The 23,683-nt window shown below is 26.3% G+C and overlaps 13 protein-coding genes across 13 annotated transcripts, besides 1 other annotated feature; 6 read left to right on the forward strand and 7 right to left on the reverse strand.

Moving 5' to 3' along the window:
* Nucleotides 1-93: 93 nt before the first annotated feature.
* On the reverse strand, nucleotides 94-519 carry EHI_068260 (uncharacterized protein; the record flags this gene model as incomplete). Its single annotated transcript, XM_646628.1, has 1 exon — nucleotides 94-519. One exon carries the CDS (start codon nucleotides 517-519, stop codon nucleotides 94-96), a length of 426 nt encoding a protein of 141 aa, XP_651720.1.
* A 155-nt stretch (nucleotides 520-674) lies between these two features.
* Nucleotides 675-2,000, reverse strand: EHI_068270 (Rho guanine nucleotide exchange factor, putative; the record flags this gene model as incomplete). The annotated part of the gene is made up of 1 exon (XM_646627.1): nucleotides 675-2,000. The coding sequence occupies one exon, from the start codon at nucleotides 1,998-2,000 to the stop codon at nucleotides 675-677; it is 1,326 nt and encodes a 441-aa protein (XP_651719.1).
* Nucleotides 2,001-3,681: 1,681 nt separating this feature from the next.
* Nucleotides 3,682-4,755, reverse strand: EHI_068280 (uncharacterized protein; the record flags this gene model as incomplete). The annotated part of the gene is made up of 1 exon (XM_649047.1): nucleotides 3,682-4,755. The coding sequence occupies one exon, from the start codon at nucleotides 4,753-4,755 to the stop codon at nucleotides 3,682-3,684; it is 1,074 nt and encodes a 357-aa protein (XP_654139.1).
* A 356-nt stretch (nucleotides 4,756-5,111) lies between these two features.
* Nucleotides 5,112-6,020, reverse strand: EHI_068290 (uncharacterized protein; the record flags this gene model as incomplete). Its single annotated transcript, XM_646839.1, has 1 exon — nucleotides 5,112-6,020. One exon carries the CDS (start codon nucleotides 6,018-6,020, stop codon nucleotides 5,112-5,114), a length of 909 nt encoding a protein of 302 aa, XP_651931.1.
* Nucleotides 6,021-6,437: 417 nt separating this feature from the next.
* On the reverse strand, nucleotides 6,438-7,838 carry EHI_068300 (uncharacterized protein; the record flags this gene model as incomplete). Its single annotated transcript, XM_649049.1, has 1 exon — nucleotides 6,438-7,838. One exon carries the CDS (start codon nucleotides 7,836-7,838, stop codon nucleotides 6,438-6,440), a length of 1,401 nt encoding a protein of 466 aa, XP_654141.1.
* Nucleotides 7,839-8,026: 188 nt separating this feature from the next.
* EHI_068310 (RhoGAP domain containing protein) lies at nucleotides 8,027-9,838 on the forward strand (the record flags this gene model as incomplete). The annotated part of the gene is made up of 2 exons (XM_649050.2): nucleotides 8,027-9,077; nucleotides 9,156-9,838. The coding sequence occupies 2 exons, from the start codon at nucleotides 8,027-8,029 to the stop codon at nucleotides 9,836-9,838; spliced, it is 1,734 nt and encodes a 577-aa protein (XP_654142.2).
* Nucleotides 9,839-9,878: 40 nt separating this feature from the next.
* On the reverse strand, nucleotides 9,879-11,069 carry EHI_068320 (glycerophosphoryl diester phosphodiesterase, putative; the record flags this gene model as incomplete). Its single annotated transcript, XM_649051.1, has 1 exon — nucleotides 9,879-11,069. The coding sequence occupies one exon, from the start codon at nucleotides 11,067-11,069 to the stop codon at nucleotides 9,879-9,881; it is 1,191 nt and encodes a 396-aa protein (XP_654143.1).
* Nucleotides 11,070-12,247: 1,178 nt separating this feature from the next.
* On the forward strand, nucleotides 12,248-13,552 carry EHI_068330 (uncharacterized protein; the record flags this gene model as incomplete). The annotated part of the gene is made up of 2 exons (XM_649052.1): nucleotides 12,248-12,703; nucleotides 12,755-13,552. 2 exons carry the CDS (start codon nucleotides 12,248-12,250, stop codon nucleotides 13,550-13,552), a joined length of 1,254 nt encoding a protein of 417 aa, XP_654144.1.
* A 121-nt stretch (nucleotides 13,553-13,673) lies between these two features.
* EHI_068340 (uncharacterized protein) lies at nucleotides 13,674-16,076 on the forward strand (the record flags this gene model as incomplete). The annotated part of the gene is made up of 1 exon (XM_649053.2): nucleotides 13,674-16,076. The coding sequence occupies one exon, from the start codon at nucleotides 13,674-13,676 to the stop codon at nucleotides 16,074-16,076; it is 2,403 nt and encodes an 800-aa protein (XP_654145.2).
* Nucleotides 16,077-16,274: 198 nt separating this feature from the next.
* Nucleotides 16,275-18,619, forward strand: EHI_068350 (protein kinase, putative; the record flags this gene model as incomplete). The annotated part of the gene is made up of 2 exons (XM_649054.2): nucleotides 16,275-16,639; nucleotides 16,687-18,619. The coding sequence occupies 2 exons, from the start codon at nucleotides 16,275-16,277 to the stop codon at nucleotides 18,617-18,619; spliced, it is 2,298 nt and encodes a 765-aa protein (XP_654146.2).
* Nucleotides 18,620-18,780: 161 nt separating this feature from the next.
* Nucleotides 18,781-20,301, forward strand: EHI_068360 (Rab GTPase activating protein, putative; the record flags this gene model as incomplete). Its single annotated transcript, XM_649055.1, has 1 exon — nucleotides 18,781-20,301. One exon carries the CDS (start codon nucleotides 18,781-18,783, stop codon nucleotides 20,299-20,301), a length of 1,521 nt encoding a protein of 506 aa, XP_654147.1.
* A 740-nt stretch (nucleotides 20,302-21,041) lies between these two features.
* Nucleotides 21,042-21,116: a repeat region.
* A 344-nt stretch (nucleotides 21,117-21,460) lies between these two features.
* EHI_068370 (uncharacterized protein) lies at nucleotides 21,461-22,861 on the forward strand (the record flags this gene model as incomplete). The annotated part of the gene is made up of 1 exon (XM_649056.1): nucleotides 21,461-22,861. The coding sequence occupies one exon, from the start codon at nucleotides 21,461-21,463 to the stop codon at nucleotides 22,859-22,861; it is 1,401 nt and encodes a 466-aa protein (XP_654148.1).
* A 129-nt stretch (nucleotides 22,862-22,990) lies between these two features.
* Nucleotides 22,991-23,500, reverse strand: EHI_068380 (WD domain containing protein; the record flags this gene model as incomplete). Its single annotated transcript, XM_001913381.1, has 1 exon — nucleotides 22,991-23,500. The coding sequence occupies one exon, from the start codon at nucleotides 23,498-23,500 to the stop codon at nucleotides 22,991-22,993; it is 510 nt and encodes a 169-aa protein (XP_001913416.1).
* Nucleotides 23,501-23,683: the final 183 nt, after the last annotated feature.

The following is a 23,683-nucleotide window of genomic DNA, read 5'->3' on the forward strand; positions in this document are numbered from 1 at the left end:
TTTTTAAATAGTTGTGCTGTTATTTGAATTTACATTCAGAAACTTCTTTTTAAAATAATTAATAACAATAAACAATGAAAGAAAGAAACAATGTTATTTCATATCAAGCATAAATCCTAAACAAGTGATATTATAGTCACCGTCAGTAAATGTAAATTCTCCCTTGTATGTACCTGGAGGACTCATATTAGGAATTTCCATTTCAAATTTAATAGATATTGGTCCTGGTAAAACTGGACATCTAACTACTGTTCCACACAAATCTTTATTTCCCAATGGAACAGGAGTCCATTCATCCCCATTATGCATTTTTAAAAGTGGTCGTGCAATAAATGTTTCACAATATCTATCTAATACCCCAACCATATTTAATTTAAACTTACTTCCAATTACTGGAGGCCATGGATCTCCATCTACTTTAGTAAATATAACTTCTGTTTGTGTTGGTTCAGGTAGACAAATGGAGTAATCAATATTAGCTGCAAAAAGAGTAGTGAATAGTATGAATAACACAAACATCAGTCTTGGTTTGAAATGTCTAAGATTTATTTGTTTTCAAGTATAGTAAATTATAATATATTTTTGTTTTATAATGATTGATTGATAGGCACAGGCATTTTAGTTACTGTTTTAATGAAAATGATAAAACAAAGAAAAGATGAAAAGGTGTTATGTTATTTGAGTAATGGAGATGTGGATTCCATTGAAATTGAATCTAAACTGAATAATGAACTTCTGATTCGGTCTTTATCAATAGGTTCAGCTGACAATAACCTTCTATCAACACAAACAGAACAAGCTCTTTCAAATGTGTTGAGTGGTGGTTGAGGTAATCTTATTAAAGAACAATCACCACAAACACATTTACCACAAAATCTGCAATGATGTCTTCTTATAAAAAATGAGAATGGTTTATTACAAATCATACATTTCACTACAGTATCATCTGGAACAAATAATGGTTTAATGAATGTATCATCACTTAGTTGATTTCTTGTTCTTAATGTGTTTAACATTTTTTCAACTGCTTTGTTAATTTCATCCATCCATTCTTGTTTTTCATTTTGATCTATTGCATATACAACAAATGATTTCTTATTAGTGAATAACTCAAACCCATTAACACTCTCTTCTACATTTTTTACAACAATATTAGCTACATCTACAACTTGAGAAATAACCATATTGTTTGAATCACCAATTCCATAGATTAAAATATCATTAAATAAATAAAAATATCGCGGTTTAATTGTTTTACGACATACTTTCATTAACATTCCTTCTTTAATAAAACACCGATGAGGTTCAACTAGTTTTCCAGAAAAACCTGATATTCTTCCTTCAATTAAAAATAATCTTCTTCTTCTTTCAGCAGCTACAATTGCTTTATTTGCAGAGTCAGTTAATTTTTTCATTTCCTTTAGTGCAACTTCTATCTTAGGATAATCAACATATGTGTCAGGAGTTCTTTTTAATAAATCAGTAAGTAATAAATTATATCGTGGTAATCGTTGTACTGGCATAATAAGAAATCCTCGCAGGTCTAATTGGTTTGTACCAGGTATTTGACATCTTAAGTCTTCAAAAACAGAACAAATATATTCAGATTGTTCTAGTTCAGTTAATGTATGTAATGAAACACCTGAATTCCCAATAAATTGATAATACACTTTTAAATAGGGAATAAATCGTTGGAACGTCTCTCCAATGCTACGACTTAATTTTCCTTCAATTTTGTATGTTTGTAAATCGTTCAAAAATGCTTGGTTGACATTATAAACTTGGTCAAAATAAAGAAATATATCTTCGATTTGTTTACGACTAAGTATTGGTGGTTGACATGTTTGAAGTTTTTCATAATAATAAACAATACAGGTGTGAAGTGAATCTACATATGAAATTTCTGTTTCTAATATTTCTTGAACTATTCTTTCTCTATACTCATCTCTGGATAATGTAGATTCTCTTCGAACTCTATTGATTGGAGGCACAGCAGTCATGAGACAATGGTTCATTCAAAGTTCAAATTCTGAAAAAAATTAATCAGAAAATACTTTTTCATTTCATTTCAATTCCATTTACCATTCTTTAACTTAATAAAATAACATCAAAAATTATCATACAATCACTTTATAATTCATACACTTATTTGAAGCAATACTTTTTCTTCTAACAGACTTGTTTTATTGAAATAAGTTAATTTAAAAACTCAAAAAGAAAGCTTTTGTTGACTGGTAGAATGATGGAATTATTGATTATGTACATATTATACTGAAACATCTTTTAATACACATTGTTATTTCTTAAATATCTTCTCATATATAACATATACTATGTTTGTATGTTAATTAATAAAGAAAAGTCTCAGTTTTTATGAAAATAGTAGTTGTATTATTCAGATAATTTTTATTTATTTTTGAGGATTATATTTCATTAAGTCATGAAAAAGAGGATTATTACAAGTAATTAAGTTATGAGAGAGTGTATTTGTGAAAGATAATTACCAACCATTTTTGATTATTAGGTTCATCTTATTCACATTGAATAGAAATACACTGGAAAACATTTATAAACAATCATATAATAGGAAAATAATATAAAAACTCAAAACAAAATGAATGAAATGATGTTTGTAATATGAGTCAATGAGTAAGAATAATGACAAGCAAATGCAAAAAGAAGAATATGCAGTATAAATAATCAAAACAAAGGAATTACAGAGTAGAAGATAAAGACATTATTATTTAATAAAAAACAATGGAGATGAAAAGAATTAAGATTTACTAATACATAAAAAAGAAGATAAATAAAAGAAAGAATAGTAATAAGTAAAAGTGTTTGAAATATTAGATAAATTAAACATATTTAGAATATTTGAACAATAATTTATTAAGTACAGTTATTAAAAATACATAAAATAATTTTCAAAACACGAATAAAAAGAATATACAATGAAATACCATTATGACACATTATGAAAGAATAAAAACACATAAATTTAGAATTAGAATAATGAAAGATTCTAAACTCATTTAGACTATCAAAAGGAATGAATAGAGTGATGTGCATCAGTATTTGAATCTAAATGAATTGAATAAATGTGTATAACTACTTGAATAATGCAAATAAGAATGTTTAGTTAATATTATTGAAGAAAAATATCCACTTAAACAGAAAATATGTTCAATATTACAAATAATAATTATGATGAACATTGAATGATCCCAAATAATTCATATTTTCATTCAACATTATTATAATGTTATGTTCTAATAATTTTATGTAATTTATTTGTAAATATTTCTTTCTTTAACTTCTTCAAATCATATTTTTTTCAATACTCAAACACTTCTAAAGTGTTATTTACAATTATACTGTTTATATCTTATTTAACAATGAGTTTAGAAAATCTATTAAAACATATAACATACTTCATGATAAAAGATATTATGATATGATTGAAATATTATGAGATTTGAAGTTATCTTCAAAACAGAATATCAAATTATAGTAGATAACTCATGGTACTTTGATACTCATAACTGAATATAGTTTATGAAGTAAAGTATTGAGAATCAAGCATAATTCAATAGTCTAATAAAAAGAGTCAATAATAATTTTTTTTGAGTTACAAACAAAACAAAATAATAAAACAAGATTCAATTTCAGTAAAAAGTACAATCAGTTAATTTGAAGTGACTCTAATGGTATTTCTTGTTTGAAATAATACATCTCATGAGGAATGTCTGGTGCATCTTGTTCCATCCACATGATAAAGGCATTAAGTGTATTTTTACGAGTGCAACTTGTTAAAATATAACTGTGGTACCATTCAAAGACAACAACACAAATAATTACACCAAGAAACACATCAACACTATAATGCCTTCGTAACATAACAAATAAACACCATCCAATCATAACATATACCCAGACATACAATGAAGTTAATGTAATTTTTAATGGATATCCATAGGAAGTAACCCATTTCCAGTTGAATGGATTAAAATCAATAATAGGAACTCTTCCAGAATAATGTGACCAAAACAAAGCTATTAAAGTGATGGACATAGTATGACCACTAAATAATTTATCTACTGTTGAGAAATGAAGACCTGTCATAATGTAAAATCCTTCTAAGAATGGATTTGAATTAACAGTAGTTTCAACTCGAGATGGGTCAGGTAAGATAGTTAAATAAACACAAACCAACCGAATTGCAAATAACACTCCCATTAAAGTAAAATACCTTCGTAAAATAATTAAACGATACTTTGTTATAAAAAATCTAAACACTAAACATATAATAATGATTGCTCCAAGATAAATATCTGCAAATTGAACAATATCAACAAATGGCATTAAAGTAAATCCAATATCATCTAATATGAATTGTTGGTATTTAATATCTGGATGGAACCTATAAAATATTCGTTGATTTTCTTGTGAAAAACAAATTACTACTCCACTAAAATACCCTGTAGTTATTGTAAGCAAAATAGCTACACATAAAGGATGTGTTAATCCAACAATAATTGATTGCATTGGATTATGAATTAAATATTGTAAACATGTTAATATAAAGAATAATGTATCTTTTAATCCACCAATAATACCACATGGTGGATATACTGCATTTTGTTCTGATGGTAAAATTAAATAATAGTCTCCTTCAATCATCTTCTTATTTCCACTTTCATCAACTCCATTAACAATAAGATGTTGCTGTTGTTGTTGTTGTTGCTCTAACTCCATTAAATGAATCAAAAATTAAGTTCTTATGAAGGGTTTATAAGGTAGTAACAACACGATCATCAAAAAAAAACATTTCATTATGAAAAAGAAGCAACTTTCGAGTAAGAAAGAAGGGAATTTTTTATTACTTCATTACTACATTCTTCTTCTTTACTTTTAGTAAAAAGATAACAAAATTTAAAAAAAACAACATTGCTTTAAATATGAGAAACTAACTTAAAACACTTTTTGGTATTTATGACTCATTTGTTCTGTTAAAACAATAAAAATACTTTTTAAATATTTCAAAATGAAAAAAGAAACAAAGAATAATATAACACACGATGATAAACAATTATGAAATTAATTACAAAAATTTAGAACATCGAATGACATAAAGAAGTACTTTCAGAACAATCAGAAATAATAGTATAAAATTGAGTAGAACATGGAGTAAATGCTGACAAGTCATTGCTTGGAGATGAAGATTGATAAATCATTGAAAGATCAGTAAAATAATTTAGTCCACATAAATTTAGAAGTTCATCAGTAACTCCAACTTCATTTAAAGTATTTCGATTTATAATAGTAGTATGTTTTACTTGATGATTACCATTAATTGCATTTCTTAATTTAGATGTAATTGGTTTAAGCATTTCAGAAGTAACTATTTTACCATTAGGAAGAATATATTTTTTCCATACAAAGAAATGAAGTGTTCTCATAGTCATTTTTCTAGCCATAACCTGACATGTTAAAGTCATTCCTTTTTGAATTAAAAAGGAACTTAAATAATTACTAAAAACTGCTTCTTTATTTTTGGTTTTTCTTTTTCTTAAACAATTAGCATTTTCTTTTTCTATTAATTCATTTTCATTATTTCCCCAAAGAATAAGATTAGGATTAGTTTGTGCATCAGATTCTAATATTGGTAATTTCTCATAACATAATGTTTGAATTTCTTCTAACTGTGTTAAAGAAGAAATTACTTCGGAATTAATGTTAAGTTCATTTGTAGATCGAATTCTTTTCTCTCCCCATAGCTTTCTCATAGCACACTCAAATAAAACACCATCCCTCAATACTGTAGATCCTGTTTTAACTTCATTGTCAATACTAATTTTATCCCCAATATAGACTTTTTTTGCAAATGAACTCATTTTAGTTTTATTAAATTGAACTTCAGCACCCATAAGAATAGCAAATAATAATGTGTCTGCATTACATTCAGCTCGAACATTTCTACTAGCTCGTTGTTTTTGAGCTTCAACCGATGTTGTTTTCATTTGTATTGTATTTTTCCTTATTTGAACTTAAATAGGCAGCACAGCATTTTGCCTATCAAATCTAAAGGAAAAGCCATACAAAACTTGACTACATTTTATTTTTTTGATTATTTTCTTTAAGTCGTCTTTTTTCAACCTTCGATTCTAATTCCATTTTGACTTTCAAATGCTTATCAGTCCTTTCTTTCCTAATTCTTCGGGATTATCCTCTTAATTAATCACTTTCTTAAAAATGACAAATTTCTCATTGCCTATTGACCCTTATATTCCATCCAAACTAGATTCAAAAGAATCTGCCTGTCTAATACTGAAAAAAAATCTCATTCTTAATGAGAAATTCTTTTTCTTCTTATCCATCAAATAACAAAATTTAATAACAATTTAATAATAATAATAAATTAATATTCAACATGAAAATCAAAGTTCCATTTGATTTGTGAGGAAAATATGGCAGGAAAGTGCTTGTGATAACTGTTTTACAGAGTCTTGTTGTTTTGAAATAAGTAAATGGTCAAACCAATCTCTTAAAGAATTGTCTTGACAAATGTCTTCAATTTCGAGATTTTGTTGAAGGAGAAATTGAAGAAAATGAAGTGATGACATAAGAAGGTCTTGATTGTCGATTGGAGTTAAAGTTACCATTTTAATTAAAGCCACTTTCTCTTCAATGGAAAAAGGGTCATGACCTAAAGAAGATTTTATTATTGTTTGGAAAGTTAACCTAGTTAAACTAAGACGAAGTGTTTCATCGGAAACGGATAAAGTTTTCGAAGGTAAATCACAGAAAGTGCTAGATTTGAATAATTTTTCTGAGAAAGATTGTGAAGCATCACTTACATTATTTACACAGTCTAATATTAATCGGCGTGTAGTGAGGCTAGAATAATCGTTATTTTTTAAGAATAAATTCAAACATAATTCTTCTATTTCTTCACAATAAACTTGACTTGTAATATTTCTTAATAACCGTAAAGCTGCTGTAATAGCAGAGTCATTCACTTCACATGAGAAGTTAATAAATCGAAGAAGAGTGATAAGATAGTTATTACTAATAACATTAATGTTGTTAGTAACTATTTCTCCTAAAATAACGAAAGCAGTAGTTTTAGTTTTATCTTCTGGAATAGTTAACAGTCTAATAGTCAGAGGAAGAAAAGATGTTAAAATTTTTTCATCATGGACTTTACTTGAAATACAACGAATTAACCAAATTAGGGAATAAGGAATCTTTTGACAAGTTTCAAAAACTTTTAATAAACGTTGTGGTAATTGGTTTTCCATTGAATATTTAAGAATTAATGGTGAATCAAGCAGAAGATTACATAAACAACCACAACCTAACCCAATTAACTCATTTTCATTTAAAGAATCCATGAGAATTTGAAAGATGTTATATTTAATGAGTTCGTTATTATAAATTGAATCAAAACCTGTTATATTTTGGATAATACCAAGAAACATTTGTTTTTGACGAATGTTCATCAAGATATATTGTTGAGTTAGTTTATAAATGACACCACACATAAACATCTCAGTAAAAGGAGGATGGTTTTGTCTTGAAGAATTGTTATAAATTTGTTCTAGAACTTTGTTAAACTGTTTTTCCTCTAATTTATTTTCATTTAACTGTTCATAGATATCACGATAACGTTCTTCGTAACCACGTGGAGATAATCTTGGAGATTCATCTTCAATAACAGAAACAATTCTTTGTGATGCTAACATTATTTCTCTTCTTCCTTTTCTTTTTTCTGATAAAATAGCATTTCGTTGTTGACATTGTTGTTTTAAGTTATTAAAGCTTCTGAGTGAAGACATTCTTTAGTATATTTAGATCATTCCTGAAAAAAAGAGTAATTTAAAAAAAATGTTTTATATCCCATATATTAATAAAAAGAAAGTATTAATTAGTATATTACAATAAAAGAATTTTCAAAAAGAGAAAAACATGGAATGTCCCAAATTTGTAGTCGTAAACTCCAACGAATATCTTGAAATTAGATATAATGAGAACCAGTGTTCAGATAAGCAAACAATTTCAAGAGGAGTATCTTCAAATGGCAAAAAGAAATGTTCTTATTGTAGAAGATATTCGTTCAGCTGAAAAAGAATTATATAAAAAATCACAACGATGGGTTCAGAGTATTGCTGGTTTGTTGAGGTTATTTTGTTTAGGAATCAACCTTCATTTTTTCCATTATTATCCTGTTAATTATGGTATTTTTAGAAGGAAAATAAAAATACTAACAAGTATAGTTGCTGCACGTGAAGGAATTCATGTTTCAGAAACTCTAAAATCATATAACGACAAATTTGAAAATAGTGATGTTAGTAATATCCAACGTGTATGTGTTGCTTTACAACAATTTGGTGAAATAGTTTATAATTTTGTACAACTATTAGACCAATTACAATTAGATTTGGACCAATGTCTTTGTGAATCACTTCGTTCATTTATTGATGAAGAGTTATCAATAGCTATAAATGGACCAAAACTTGATTCTATTAAAATAACATCACCAACTACAAATCCAAAATTATCACAATCAGTTGCAATTACTCAAATGGCAATTAATAAATTTGAAATAGAATCTCTTAAACAATTTACTAGTTCCTTTGAGACATTTGAAAATTTCACTGATGGAATGTTTACTCTTCCTCTGTATAAAGAAAGTTATGAATTTGCCAAGAAAGAAGCAAAACAACTAGAGAATGTTTTTGAAGATAATTTAAATACAGAAATGTCTCTCTATAGAAATTATTTTGGTATTTCTATTAAAAGATTACTTGAAGAAGAAAATAGGATGAATGCACAAATTCCAATGGGATTAGAAAAGGCTCTCAAGTATTTGTATTGTAATGGTCTTGATAAAGAAGGATTGTTTAGAATAAGTTCAACACCTGATAAACTGAACTTTATGAAAATGAAATTTTTAGCAATTAATTATTCTAATGAAGACCCTTACCTTGTCGCAAATTTAGTTAAATCATTCTTTAAAGAAATTCCAGGAAATTTAATTCCAAAAAGTTCAATCCCATCTTTCCTTGGATGGTATGGTTTGTTTTCTTGTGTCTCATTAGTTGTTGTATACTTTATTTTTATTTTATAATTTAGTCTAATACTTATGAATATAGACGTTTTAAAACAACTAGAAAAAAGTAGTGAACCTGAAGACAAAGACAAACAAGATGAAAAACAATTAGCTATTAAAATAAATGCTGATCTTCCATTATCAATTCCATTGGAAAATTATACATGTCTTAAATATTTAGTTGCACTTTTATATGAATTATCAAAGAATGCAAAGTCAAAAATGACACCAAGTACCATTTCTACTTGTATCTCTCCTTCTATATTCTATTGTGACCCTTCACTAAAAAATGAAAAACTTCTTGAGTATAATCTCAAGATCAACCAAATCTTTTCTTTTATCATTTCACATACACCTGTAGTATTCCCATCTGCTAAACGTTGTTTTTCATCAAGACAAAAAAGTATTTTTTTACAACATCCTGACTCAACTGATTCTTCGGATTCACAATCACCTTATCATTCTTCGAATTCACAACACTCATCTTCTCCATTTATTACTGAATCTCCGAGAACATTATCCTCAACAGTCTTAATTGATAAAAAAGCTAAAGAAAAAAAGAAAGAAAAAAAATCAAAAATGTCTCCTCTTCAAAACCAAGGAAGTATAATGGAAAAAAATATTTCTAATCTTCAAGAACAATCATCTACTCCACGCTTTAAATCTCCACGATTTTTTGGAAAACGAGGAACTTTATTTGAATCTTCAAGGTTGAGTTTAATGTGATATGTGTTAATTTAATTTGTGTAGTTGTTTAAAAGAGTATTCAATTAGTTTTGTTCTTCTTTGATTTTCTACAACAAAGAATATTATAAATGATACTGGCTATAAACGCTATAATTGAATAAATAGCTAATAGAATGGTGACTGGAATACTAATAACAATGAAAGATAATACTTCTTTTGGTAATAACCCACCGGCTGTTTCAAGGATTTTCATTGCTTGATTAGAAAATTCCCATGATGTTCTTGCTGATGGAACATGATAATGTTCATTTTCTTTTGTATTATTCACAACATCATTACGAAGTCCTAAAGCAACAAAAACTTTATGAGCAAGATCTGGTCTATCTGTTAAAATACCTTTAGCACCTAATCCAATTGCACGTGCCATTTCAATTTCATTATTTACAGTGAAATACATAAATGGAGTATCAAGCTCATCTTGTAAGACTTTATAAAAACCATCACTTAATACATCAAACCCTTTCATAGATAAATAAGGGGCAAAAAAGTATTCAACATTATTTGGATTTAAAAAGTAATACAACCGACTTAAGCCTAATGCCCCAGCTAAACCCATACTTAATCCTTCAACTTCATCATTTTCAGTGCAATACATATTACCAACTTGTTGTCTGAAATACACTTGCATAGGATGATAAGAACAGTCAATACAAACTTGTTTATTAATGTTTGGATATTTCTTTAACTCTTGAATTAACATGTCAACAGAGGCACTTACTTTATCTTTTAATTCAATAGAAATCCTAACATCTTTACCATAAAATTCATCTAATAATTCATTTAAGGTTGTCATAGTAATTCCTTTTCCTCTTAATGGATAAGTTTTACCATCTTCTGTAAACCAATAACCAGCATCAACTTTTTTAAGTTCAGCTAATGTAAAGTCTTTAACTTGACCTTTAATGTTAGTTGTTCTATTCAACCAATAATCATGTAATAAAACAAATTTATTGTCTTTTGTCATTTGAATATCACATTCTAATAAATCAACGTGATACTTATAATATGAAATCTTCATTGCTTCAAGAGTGTTTTCAGCATATATCCCTCTTCCTCCTCTATGAGCCACAAGTACTGGAAAATTATTATATTCAACTTGATGATGATCCCATCCATTTTTTGGTTTAACTATTGCGTTTAATAGTAATAGTACTCCATAAATTAAAGCACTAATTATGAAAACAGATTTAATAAATGAAATATTTCTCATATAAAATTATGAGAGTGGATTATAAGATTTAAAAAATAGGGTTTTATTTCACAAACTGATTATAAAGTAAAGTCGTTTAAAATTCCTTTAGTTAGACCTTATGCAGTTAAGAGACAAAAACACCTTTGTTGATACTAAACAATCAACTGATAAGAAGGTTTTTCTTTCAACCACATTATGACAAAAACATTCCCATTATATTATTGACAATATTGGAAATTATAATAATAAAACAATAATAAACAAAATTAAAATTAAGGAAAGTATAAAGGATTTTGGTGTAGTAAATACTATTAAAACAATTAAAAAAAATCTACATAAATATGTTGGTTTATTCAATAAATTTAAATAAAGCATTCCTACTGAACTAAAGAAAATAAAAACAATTAATGAATGTATATTAAACATGAATCATTCTAAGTGAAATTAAGTCAAAACTTTCTTTTCTTAGTTAATATTAAATAATAAAAGATAGAATTGTCCATTGGATCAACCATAACAACAAATGGTTATCAAGACAAAAACCAACTTTACTTAAAAAAAGAAGTACTTTAAGTATAAAAAAATTTAAACAATTATTTAGACTTAGGTAAAATACAATTTTCGACTTAGTAATACTTTTATTTATGAATGTTATTATGTTGATAAAATTACATTATGGGTCTAATTCATTACTAATATTTCTTTAGTTTCGGTAACATTGTTATTTACTTAAACATTATTAATTTATCGTCTTTCTGTTATTAAAGAGAATAAACTACCTTGTGTAATGTCAAACATAAATCAATCCTAATTAATTTATTTGGTATCAGTTAGTTATTTAAATTGGGTAATGAAATGTTTTTAAATCAACTTCATTTACGACAAAACATCTTTGAAAAAGAAAACTTTAAGTTTAATTGAATTAAGAAGTTAACTCATTTTCTTTTTAATCAACCACTTTCTTTTTCTTAATCTCAGACTCTTTAACAGTTACGGCGCGATTTCTTTTTTTAATCTTTTCTAACGTTGGAATAACTTTTTCATTATGTTCATTTAAAATATTTGTTTCTACAGTATCAAAATAGTGCAAAGGGTCACTTGGAAGTTCATTTAGTAATTCTTCTCTTCCTTTCCAAATGTCTTGCTCCTCAATGTTTTCACACTCCATTTATTTTCAAGAAGATCTCATAATTCATATGGTAGTTTCTCCTCCTATAAAATTGTTAATTATTGGAATTACAACTAGGCTTGCCTATTATTTATGGATGGTAATGTCATCTTCTATATTACCTCCATATGATCTACAAACCTATCTTCTTTCAGAGAATGTATCTCCATATCTTGCTCCATTTGCCAGTTGGGATGGTGTTCATTTTTTGTCTATTGCAATGCATGGATATGTCCATGAACACCAACACGCTTTCTTCCCATTGTATCCATTAACCATTCGTTTATTTTCATTTATTTGTTCAACGTCTGGATTTAATGAAGCAAACATTTACATTGTTTTTGGTCTATTTATTTCTTTAGTGTCTTTCCTTGTTAGTTTATTAACGTTATATGCTATTACAAAAAACCTTATGGGGGAGGTTTATGCATTTAAAACTGGAGTTTTATTCTGTTTTGCTCCAGCATCAGTATTTCTTACTTCTGTTTGTTTTTATTTGTGTTATAAATATTATCTCATTGGTTCATGACATTAGGTTTATACTGAGTCATATTATGGATGTTTCTCATTGTTGGCTTGTTATTACTTATTATCTAAAAATAATATTCTTCTTTCTTGTGTTTTCTTTGCATTGGCATCATTTATAAGAAGTAATGGATTAATCAACATGGGTTTTGTGTTATATTATTTTATTAACACAATGATACCTTTTTCAAGCTTTCCACATGTACAAAAACGTATTTCTGTTAAACATATAATCAACACTATATTACTGACAATATCCAACCTCGGTCCTTTTATGATTTATGTCTACTTGGCATCATCTCAATTTTGTAATTTAGACCCTCTTCCACCATATTGCAAGTCTAAATTCCCTAATGTATATTCATACAATCAATCCCGTTATTGGAATCAAGGTTTCTTAAAATATTGGAGAGTCAAAGAAATTCCCAACTTCTTATTATGTGCACCTGCTGCAATAATTTCTCTGGTGTCAACAGTTGTATATCTTAAAAAGTATTTTGAACGTCATCCCCTTTTTCACTCTATTGTCAAAACTTCAGAACATAGTAATACAAAGAAATTTATGTTACAAAATGATGCATTAGTTTATGTTGTTCATTTGTTTGTTCTTGTAGTTTTTGGTTTATTCTGTATGCATACTCAAGTTATCACACGATTTATTTCTGCATGTCCAGCTTTTTATTGGGGGTTGCTTTGGTTAACTGAACAAAAACAGTTTGGGATAATTCGTTATTTACCAATTTTCTATTCAACTTTCTTTACTTTCTTTGGTGGAGTGATGTTTGGATCATTTTATCCATGGACATAAGTGAATAACATGAATCAATGATTATCTTGTTTATGAAATTGTTGTGTTATTTTTTATGAAAAGAAAAAAGAAGATTTTTATATCTTTTTTTGATTCGTCATTGATTAATTATTTTATTATAATGAAATTAAAAGAAATAATAAAACAAAAAAAGGAAAAAACTAAAAATACTTTATTTATGCAACAAATTAAGTATCCCACAACTATATCATTATTATCTTATGGAACATTTGGGAAACCTGTTAATGGGTATGTAGAAATTAATATTCCTTTTCCAACCTTTATTAAAAAAATACAATTAGTTGTTGTTTCATGTTTTACTGGTGTAAAACTTACTGGAGTAACACCCCCTCCAGTACCTCCTTTAACAATTGATTCTAATATCGATCAATGGCAACGGTTAACAAGTTATCTTTCACCAATCTTAACAGTAGATTGTACAGAAAATATTGTATGTGAAAGGTCTAATTTAAATACATCGTTTATAAAAGAACTTCCTCCAGGAATTCATCGTTTTCCATTTTCTTTTATTTTACCTCAAACACATTGTCCAATGTTAGTATTACCAAATGAAGAAAGAATTAGATTTGTGTATGAAATTAAAGCAATTGTATATACAAAAGTAAGTTCATTTGACTCAGACTATTTTCCATTACCAATGTTATTTCATACAGTTCCTCCTTTACAATTATCTCCTTCAAAAGTTGAAACACCTTTTGGTAAAGACTCTAAAGTTACTTTAACTATACCAAAAACAACTTATTTCACTGGAGAACGAATGGACATTACAATGACTTTAAGTCTTGGTAAACCAATTTATCGAGCACATTTAAGTTTAGTTGCAATGTATACAGCTCCTGGATGTATTCATAGAATAACCTTAAATTCAACTGTTATTCCATTAGGACCAGAACCAAAGAGATTTTTGATTGATATCTTACCCTCAGTCCCACCAACAATTGTAACTCAATTCTTTAAGTTTGAACATTTTATATTGATTGAAATATTTACTCAAATTGGTGCACCTTTAAAAATATTTATTCCAGTTACTATTATTACTTCACAAGACAATAACATAAGATCATATTATGCAAAAGTTTGTGGTGTTCTATTACCTTCTACTCCTTATTTTGGTATTCATAATAGACCACCTCCTCCTTTCCCATCTTCTATTATTGATGGACTACAAGAAGGTGTTACTGAATTTTCAGGAAATGTTTGGTTAAATCATATAAAACGTTGTTTACAAAGAACTAAAGATGGAGATCCAATGGATGAAGTATATCCATTATTTACTAATTCTATGTTACCAGAAGGATGGATTACTGGAAATAGTCATAATGAAACATATTATATTGATGTTATACATAAAACAACGTCATGGAAAGATCCACGAGATATTAATATGATTAAACCACAACATGTTTTGGCTCATTCAAAGGGTGTATTAAATATTTTACCAATTAATGCAGAAGGATTACCTTGTTGTAGTAAGAAACAACCTGAAGTAGTTGTGATGGTTTTTACCGATTTTCAAAGAGTTTTAAGAACTGAACCAGCAAAAGGTTCTGATCCAACATTTACTCCAAAAACACTTGCAGTTGAATTAGATGATTTAAGAGAAAACGTTAATGTATTTTTATATGTCAAAGGAAATCCTGATATTTATCTTGGTAATATTAATATTGACTTAACTTTATTACCATTCCCTTCAATTATTGAAGATTGGTTTTATTTACAACCTATTCCATTTACTGATAATGTCACAAGTGGAAGAATAAAACTAAGACTTGCATATCTTGAACATCCTATGGCATTGACTGAAGTCAATCCAATGTTACTTACACATGTTCTAACAAGTCTTAACTCTCCTTTTTTCCCAATGACACCAAAATATGAAGAAGAAGTTGACAAACAACTTAAACGAATGGAAAATGGGTCAATTAGAATGATTAAGAAAGAAGGAAACAGAATTGTTCTAACATGGGAAAGAAATACTGGAGGACTTGTTGAGACTAAATACGAAAATACAAATAAAGGAAGCTTTAAAGAAAGAGTTGGTCAGTTGTTCACAGGAAAGAAAAAAGATGCACAAGAAGAAGTACCTTTAATTGATGTTCATTCACTAAATGGAAATTGTGCTGATGACTTTGAACAGGGAAATGATTTGTTTGAAACTGGATATGTTGATATGGGAAAAGTTACAGAAAGTATTATTAATTCTAAAGATGAGGAATTAAAATTAAAGGCTTCTACAAATACTTCTAATTTCAGTGGTTCTAAGGAACCTATGATATCTCCTGTTGTTGTTAACAACAATGATGAAGTAAAAGAAATTAAAACTGTGAACCAAATTAATAATCAAGAAATAATGACATACCCAATTCTTGATGATATTGATACAGGCTGTCAAGACAATAATAATGAAGAAATACAAAAAGAACCAATTGTTCAAGAAAATTTATTAGATTTAAATGAAGTAAGACCAGATCCATTAAAGGGTCTTTTTCCAACAAAAAAATAACAAAATCATTTTTTAGTTCAATTTTTTGGTTATTACATAAGAATAACAAAAAAGAAAACATAAAAAGAAACTTAAAATTAATAGATTATATTTGAAAAGATGGTGATTGTTTTTTTTATTATTTGTTTTGTTTTGAGTGTTCAAAGTCATATTAATGAAGACTTTATAATATTGGTACATGTTGATGGGTATTTGTCAATGCATGAATCTAAAAATGGAGAATTAATGTGGTTAAGTCAACAACTTGATCCATTTATTAAAACAAATTCAGAAGAAATTTTATTACCATCGATCGATTCGTCACATTCATTATTTGAATTTGATTCATTAACTGGTGAATTTAAAAAATTTAGTTATTCTATTAATGACATTTTTGATAATAGTCCATTTGTTTTATACAATAAAGAATATATCACTTATCGATTTATTCATCAATATGGATTTGATTTAAATTCAGGAATGATTTGTAAAGATAATTGTAGTTCATATTTGGGAATTAAAGATATGTTACCATTTGTAGTTACACAATATCAAATTTCATCAGTTGAAAGAGATGGATTAGCGTTTGTTTTATAAATTAATTAAATATTAATAAGTTAGTAATAATTAGTAATAAATTTACAATATCATTATATGATTTAGAAGTACCAAAGAATAATAGTAACATTCTTCGATTTGATATTAACACACAACAATTAGAATTATACGACCCAATTCAATTTTTAACTTTATGGAGTAAATCTATTAGTTTTATTCCAATGAAAGCCTTTATTTATCACCGTAGAAGTAATTTTTTGGAAATAATAAATATTCAATATTCATCAATACAAAATCAACAAATTTATTTAGGAAATTTTGTTTATGAAAATCAACAACAAGTGTATTCTATTGTTCCAGATTATCTTAATGTTTGTTTTGATACAGAAAATGAAGTTAAAAATCAAAAGAATATGTATAGAAAAAATAGAATGAGATTTGGTGCACTTTATATTGATTCATTAGAACAAATAAATGATCAAACAATAACTTCTAAAGAATTTAAATCACTAACAAAAGATGAATTTAATAAATATGAGGATATACAAAGTTACATTAAAGAATTAAAACAAAACTCTACAAAAATGAAAAAAAAAGAAGATGTTCAACAAATTAATGAAACAACATTTATATTAATTCTTTCATTAATCACTGTAGTATTAGGACTTATTGTTGTTGTAATGATTGTTTATATTAATTATATTCAAAAAGGAATTAATTCATCTTCTCTTTCAGTTCATATGACACCAACTAAATATATTCCTAAAGACATGAATTATATTGGAGAACAATTTAGTTGTTCTAAAAAAGTATTAGGACATGGTAGTTTAGGAACAATTGTCTTTGAAGGTACAGCAAATGGAAGAAAAGTGGCAGTAAAAAGAATGGTAAAAGAATTTTATACATTTGCAGATAATGAAATGAAGATTATTAATATGACAGATGAAAAGCCTCATCTTGTTCGTTATTATGGTAGTTTTGAAGATGATAATTTTGTGTATTTGGCTATTACATTTTGTCCATATACTCTTGATGATTATTTAATTAAAATAGAAGAAATAGAAAATGAAAAAATTGATGAAGAAACAAAAGAAAATAATAGTTCCAAAAGACTAATGAAATTAAATAAAGAACGTGTTAGATTAATGAAAGAATGTGCAATTGGAGTTTATTACTTACATTCATTAGGAATTGTACATCGAGATATTAAACCATTAAATGTTTTAATTGATGAGAATAGAGGGATTAGAATAACTGACTTTGGATTAGCAAAAAAATTAGACCCATCTACATCATCCTTTAGTAATTCTACTACTAAAGGAAGTATTGGATGGCAAGCACCAGAAATGTTAGATGATAGTTGTCCAAGATTATCAAAAGCAGTTGATATATTTACATTAGGATGTTTATTTTATTATATTGCAACAAGAAAACATCCATATGGAAATTCTCTTGAAAGACAAAATAATATTTTAAAAGGAATTTGTATTAAAACGGAATGTAGTTTTGACAATTTATATCAAAGTGAATTTATTGCATGTTTTAATGGAATGAATAAAAAAAATCCAAATGAAAGAATTACTATTGAAGAAGTACTAAGTCATCCATTATTTTGGAGTTGTAAAAAACGATTAGAATTTATTCAAAAAGTTTCTGATATTATTATTGCTGATAAAAATTATACTATTTCTAAAAGACTTGATAGTGCTGGTGTTGCTATTCAATGGGATAAAGAACTTTCTCCAATTATTTTACAATCAATAAATAAATATCGTATTTATGATTTTAATCATACAATTGATCTTCTTCGTGTAATTAGAAATGAGTCTCATCATTATTATACTCTTCCTCAAGAAGAAAAAGATTTATATGGTACTTTCCCTGATGGGTTTTATAAATATTTCCATTTTAAATTTCCATCTTTATTTACTGTATTATATTCATTTGTAAAAGAATTCTATTCTCATAGTGACGTATTATCTGAATTTTTTACTCCAGATCTTTAATTTTAAGTTCTGTTTAAATACTTCAAAATTTTCTTTTTTTTTTGATGATTTAAAATAAAAACATTTTTTGAGAGTTGTTTATTTAATAATGTGTTTTTTATAAAATATTCTTCTTCAAAAGGAATAGAACTAAAAAAGAACTTTAAATAATTTGAGTTAGGATGTTTGATTTGAGAACAGTACTTCCAAACTTCTATTGTCAACATATGCCTTCATACAATAAACCACATCAAATACCAGTTGCTTTTATGTCATTTGAAATAATACATTCAATGTTTCTTGATCAAACAGCAAAAATATGTGATATTGTTAAGCCACCAACAAACCAATTAACATATGAAAAAGTTATACAACAATTAGAAACATTAAAATATAATTTTAAAGAAGAAAGAGAAAGAACTTTATGGGGAGATATTCATTTATGTGAAATAAAAAATTTATTATTAAGTCTTCGATGGAGATTATTTTTAAAATGTTTACCAGAGAATAGTTCATTATGGACATCTGTTATAAATGAAGAAAGAAAAAAATATGAAGATCTTTGTATTAATTATTCAAATGAACTTATTTATTTAAGTAATTCTAATCCATTAGATTCATATTCAAATGAAGCAAACCTTATTGCACCAGATCCAAATGAAAGTGTTGGTATTGATACAGAAAAAGTAAAAGTGTCATGGGATATTAAAAAAGATATTAGAAGAACTAAATTAGAAAAAAAATTTCAAACATGTGAAAATAGACAAATGTTACATCGTATTTTATTTCTTTTTGCTATTAAACATCCTGAACTTAATTATACTCAAGGTATGAATGAATTAATTGCTGTAATTTTTAATATAACTATTATAGATTATTCAAAAATATCAAAATTACTTGAACAACAAAAAAATGTACAAACAGATACTCTTTTAAGACAATTATTCTCTCCTCAATATCTTGAACATGATGTTTATTGTCTTTTTGAACATTTAATGGATATTGTAAATATATGGTATGAAAGTACTGAAAATCATTCTAATACAATATTATTTCGTTGTGAACAAATAGCAGAAATATTGAGAGTTAAAGATCCTCATATTTATCAAATGTTTTCTGCTCTTGGAGTTGAACCACAATTATTCTTATTAAGATGGGTTAGAATTCTTTTTTGTCAAATGTTTAATACCAATGAATTATATTATATTTGGGATATTTTATTTGCTCATAATAATCCATTGTCTCTTTTAAATTATCTTTGTGTTGTATTAATGTTATTACCAAGAAGTAAAATTTGCAGTGGGGATGGAGTAAATGTTTTTAATATCTTTTTTAATTACCCCAATGATTTCTCTATTTATTTTATTACTCATTGTGCTATTATTACTGAAAAAGAAAAAGATCGTCCTATTTTTGAAGTTCTTTTTCCTATTCAAACCTTCAAAAAAGATAAAAGAAAAACTAAATCTCCTTCTTTACAACAAATTCAAAAGGAATTAACTTTTAACACATCTAATACTCTTGACACAGACTCAATGTATATGCAATTGGCATTTATTGAAGACTCTTTAGAAAAGGCTATGGAGTTTCTTCCTTCTTCTTCAAAAGAAAGGCAATTAGTTTCTCAAGGATTAAAAGAAGTTATTAAAATGAAAATAGATGTGAAGTTAGCACAAACTTTCCCTAAAAGAAGGGATTATTAAATAATTTGAATTTATCAAATTAAAATCATTATTTACTTATTGATTATAAAAATATCTTAAAATTGATTTGATTAATATTTTTTTATTTCATCATTCTTTTTTTTTTCTTTTAAAACTCTTATTTATTGAATTATCAAGAAATGCAAAACAAATAAATAGTATTGCTTTTAATCCAATAATCTATAACTTGTATTTTTGATAAAAGTGATATTATAAACTAAGTTATATTTATTATACTATTTATCTTTTATTTTCTTATTACTAATAAGTTGTATAAATGAATATTTCATTTTTATTTCTATTTTATTATTAAAATTAAATTAGATTGTTTTGAAACAATAAATATTGAAATTAAATGTATGAAAATAGAAAGATAATGAATCAAAAAAAAAGAAAATGAATAAATAATTCTGAAGAAATGAAGTTTAATAAATGATAAAATGATTGAAATAGTATTTATGTTTATTTATTAAATAACTTTATTATATAATGATAATATCATTTCATTCATTAATAGAATTAAATAATAATGATGTAATGTAAAATGAAAATAACATATAAAAAATATTATGACTATTTAATTTATATGAATAATTAATTAAGAATGATTGAAGAATGAATAAAAAAAAAGAAAGAAATAAAGATAACATTGACTATGAAGTTGTTAAATAATTTTTAGAATAAATAAAAAGCAATTAATAAATAAATAGAAATTTAAAATATAATAAATAAGAAATAATTAAAAATAAGTTAATTAAATGGTAATAGAATTTTCATCTATTCTTCCTAGCTTATGAGAGATTAATCCCATCCTTTCACTTTAATAATAATAAAATATAAACATAAATATGTTTTATTTATATAAATTTTAATTAAAGATATTAAATTTATGAAAAACAATAGAAGGTTTATTAAATTCAATTGTTCATTAAAAATGGATATTAACCTCCATTCTTATATAAACCATATAACTAATTCATAATGCACTGAAAAACAGGAATAACTAAATAACTAATCAATGTTTCATTATTATTGTTGATTATCTATTTAATAATAACTTTTTTATATAAAAAGATATGTAACTTATTAAGAAAAAAGAATTTTTATTAAATTAACAAAAAGTTAAAAAGAAACTTAAAAATGAATTAACAATTATTCGATGTTGGTATTTCTTTTTTGTATTGAAGTCATTGGAATTAATTGTCAGACAATTCCTTCAATTCCATTTTATTTAAAAGAAAAAACTGTAGGAAGTAAATGTTTTCAAACCAAAGAATTTCCAATACTTGTTGTTGCAAAAAATTCAAACATTTATTATCAAGACAGTTATCATTCAGTTATTACTATACATAAAGATGAAGGTTATGAAAATTTTTCTTGGTACCACAAAAATGATTCATTCTTAATCGTCCAACATCCAACAGATAATTCATTTGTAATACCTCTATCAATTAGTAAAACACATTCATCTATTCCACTTACTCAATTTAATGGATTATATGGTACATTTTATAAGATAAAACAAAATGGAGTTATTAGAATTATTGGAGTTTCTTTTATACCATCTGATTCAGTAAGAAAACCAGCAACTATTATTACATTTCAAAATTATTTTGATATTGATGAAATTCAAGTTGGAGAAGTTGTTTTAACTATTAACAAAGAAGCAACTGTATTTGTTGGGTACAATAAAAGTGAAAGTGTTATTGGAGTTTATATTAAAAATGAAACGGTTATTGGTGGAGATTCTTGTAAGAACGCTACAGAAATGGAATTTCCTACAAGTATTGTTGATTATAAAAGAAACTTTGGAAAGAATGAAGTTTGGTATAAGTTTAATGGAATAGAAGGAAGAAATATCACTGTTGATACTTGTGCAAGTGAAAGTCAATTCGACACATCAATAAAAATATTTGATTCATGTAAAGAAGAATTAATTGGTTCTAATGATAATGCTTGTGGTACACAATCTAAGATTACTTTTTTATCAAAGAATACTGATTATTTTATAGTAATTAGCCATGGAATTAATGCTACAGATTTTGATGGTACATTTAGATTAAACATATATGATAATCTCCCTCTTATTAATAGTCGCATTGACCAAGCTATTCCAATTCAACCATTTCAAGTTATAAGAACAAATAATATTTTACCTAATGATAATATCAATCAGAAAAGTGTTTATTTTACTTATTTACCTTTAGATAGTGGAGTTTTATTAATTAATAGTTGTGATAAAATTACTAATGTTGAAAATGATTTTATTGTATATTCTAATAAATCTTCAACACTTTTAAGTAAAACAGATAACACAAACGTATGTGGTGAGTTTGGTAAATACCTTCAACTTCATGTCTCTTCATCAGAGTCTATTATAATTGAAATGAAAACAACTGGAGATGGATATGTTCATATTGAAGTAACATTCCAACAAGATGGAATAGGCTATGATGTGGAGTATTTAGTTAAATGGGGATTGACTATTTGTGTTATTATCCTTGTTGTATTGATAAGTCACTACAATTGTTATGAAAATAAAATAAAATATGATATGTAATTCAATCACTTTTCTGTTTTTTAAACCAAAATATTTTTATAGATTAATTTAAAACAAATTAAAATTGATTAACTAAAATTAGTTTAGATGCTATTCAATCAAAAATTCAATTATTAATCTGTTTATCTCTTATAAAGCGAATAATCCCATTGTATTATCTTCACTTCCTGTAACGATTAATTTTTTGTCCCAATTAACTTCAGCACAAATAATGCCATCTTGGTGCCCACCCATTTCTTTAATACAATTCTTAGTTCTTAAATCCCACAATTTAATTCTTGAATCCATACCAAATGTTGCTAAAACATATTGTCCTTGAAGTGGTGATATTTTGGTTACACTAAAATGATCCTCAGAATGTATAAATTCATGAACAATTTGTCCATTATCCATATCATACATTCTAATTATACCATCTAAACTACCACTAAATGCAAAGTTAGAATGTAATTTATTCATTCCAACAGACTCAACTGAAGTATCTTCATTATCTGATTTTAATGTAGCACAAATTCTTCCTAATTCTTCATTGAATAAATAACAATTACCATCTGCTGCTCCAATTATCCCAATTTTAGATGTTGGAATCATTTCTATTGAAGTAATTTCAACAGACTCAGTTGGTTGACAAATACTCATCTTAATAGATTCTTGTGTTTTTGGTGACCATATTCTTATACTTCCATCTTGATATCCTGCAACAATATGTTTACCATCAGGAGTAACTCTTCCTATTGTAGTAGGTATTCCACTATTTAGTGTTGTAATTAACTTACCACTATCACCATTCCATAACCAAATTGCACCATCTACTGATCCTGC

The sequence above is a fragment of the Entamoeba histolytica genome, genomic scaffold (assembly GCF_000208925.1).
Source record: "Entamoeba histolytica HM-1:IMSS scf_1104750517335 genomic scaffold, whole genome shotgun sequence".
Lineage (NCBI taxonomy): Eukaryota > Evosea > Mastigamoebida > Endamoebidae > Entamoeba > Entamoeba histolytica.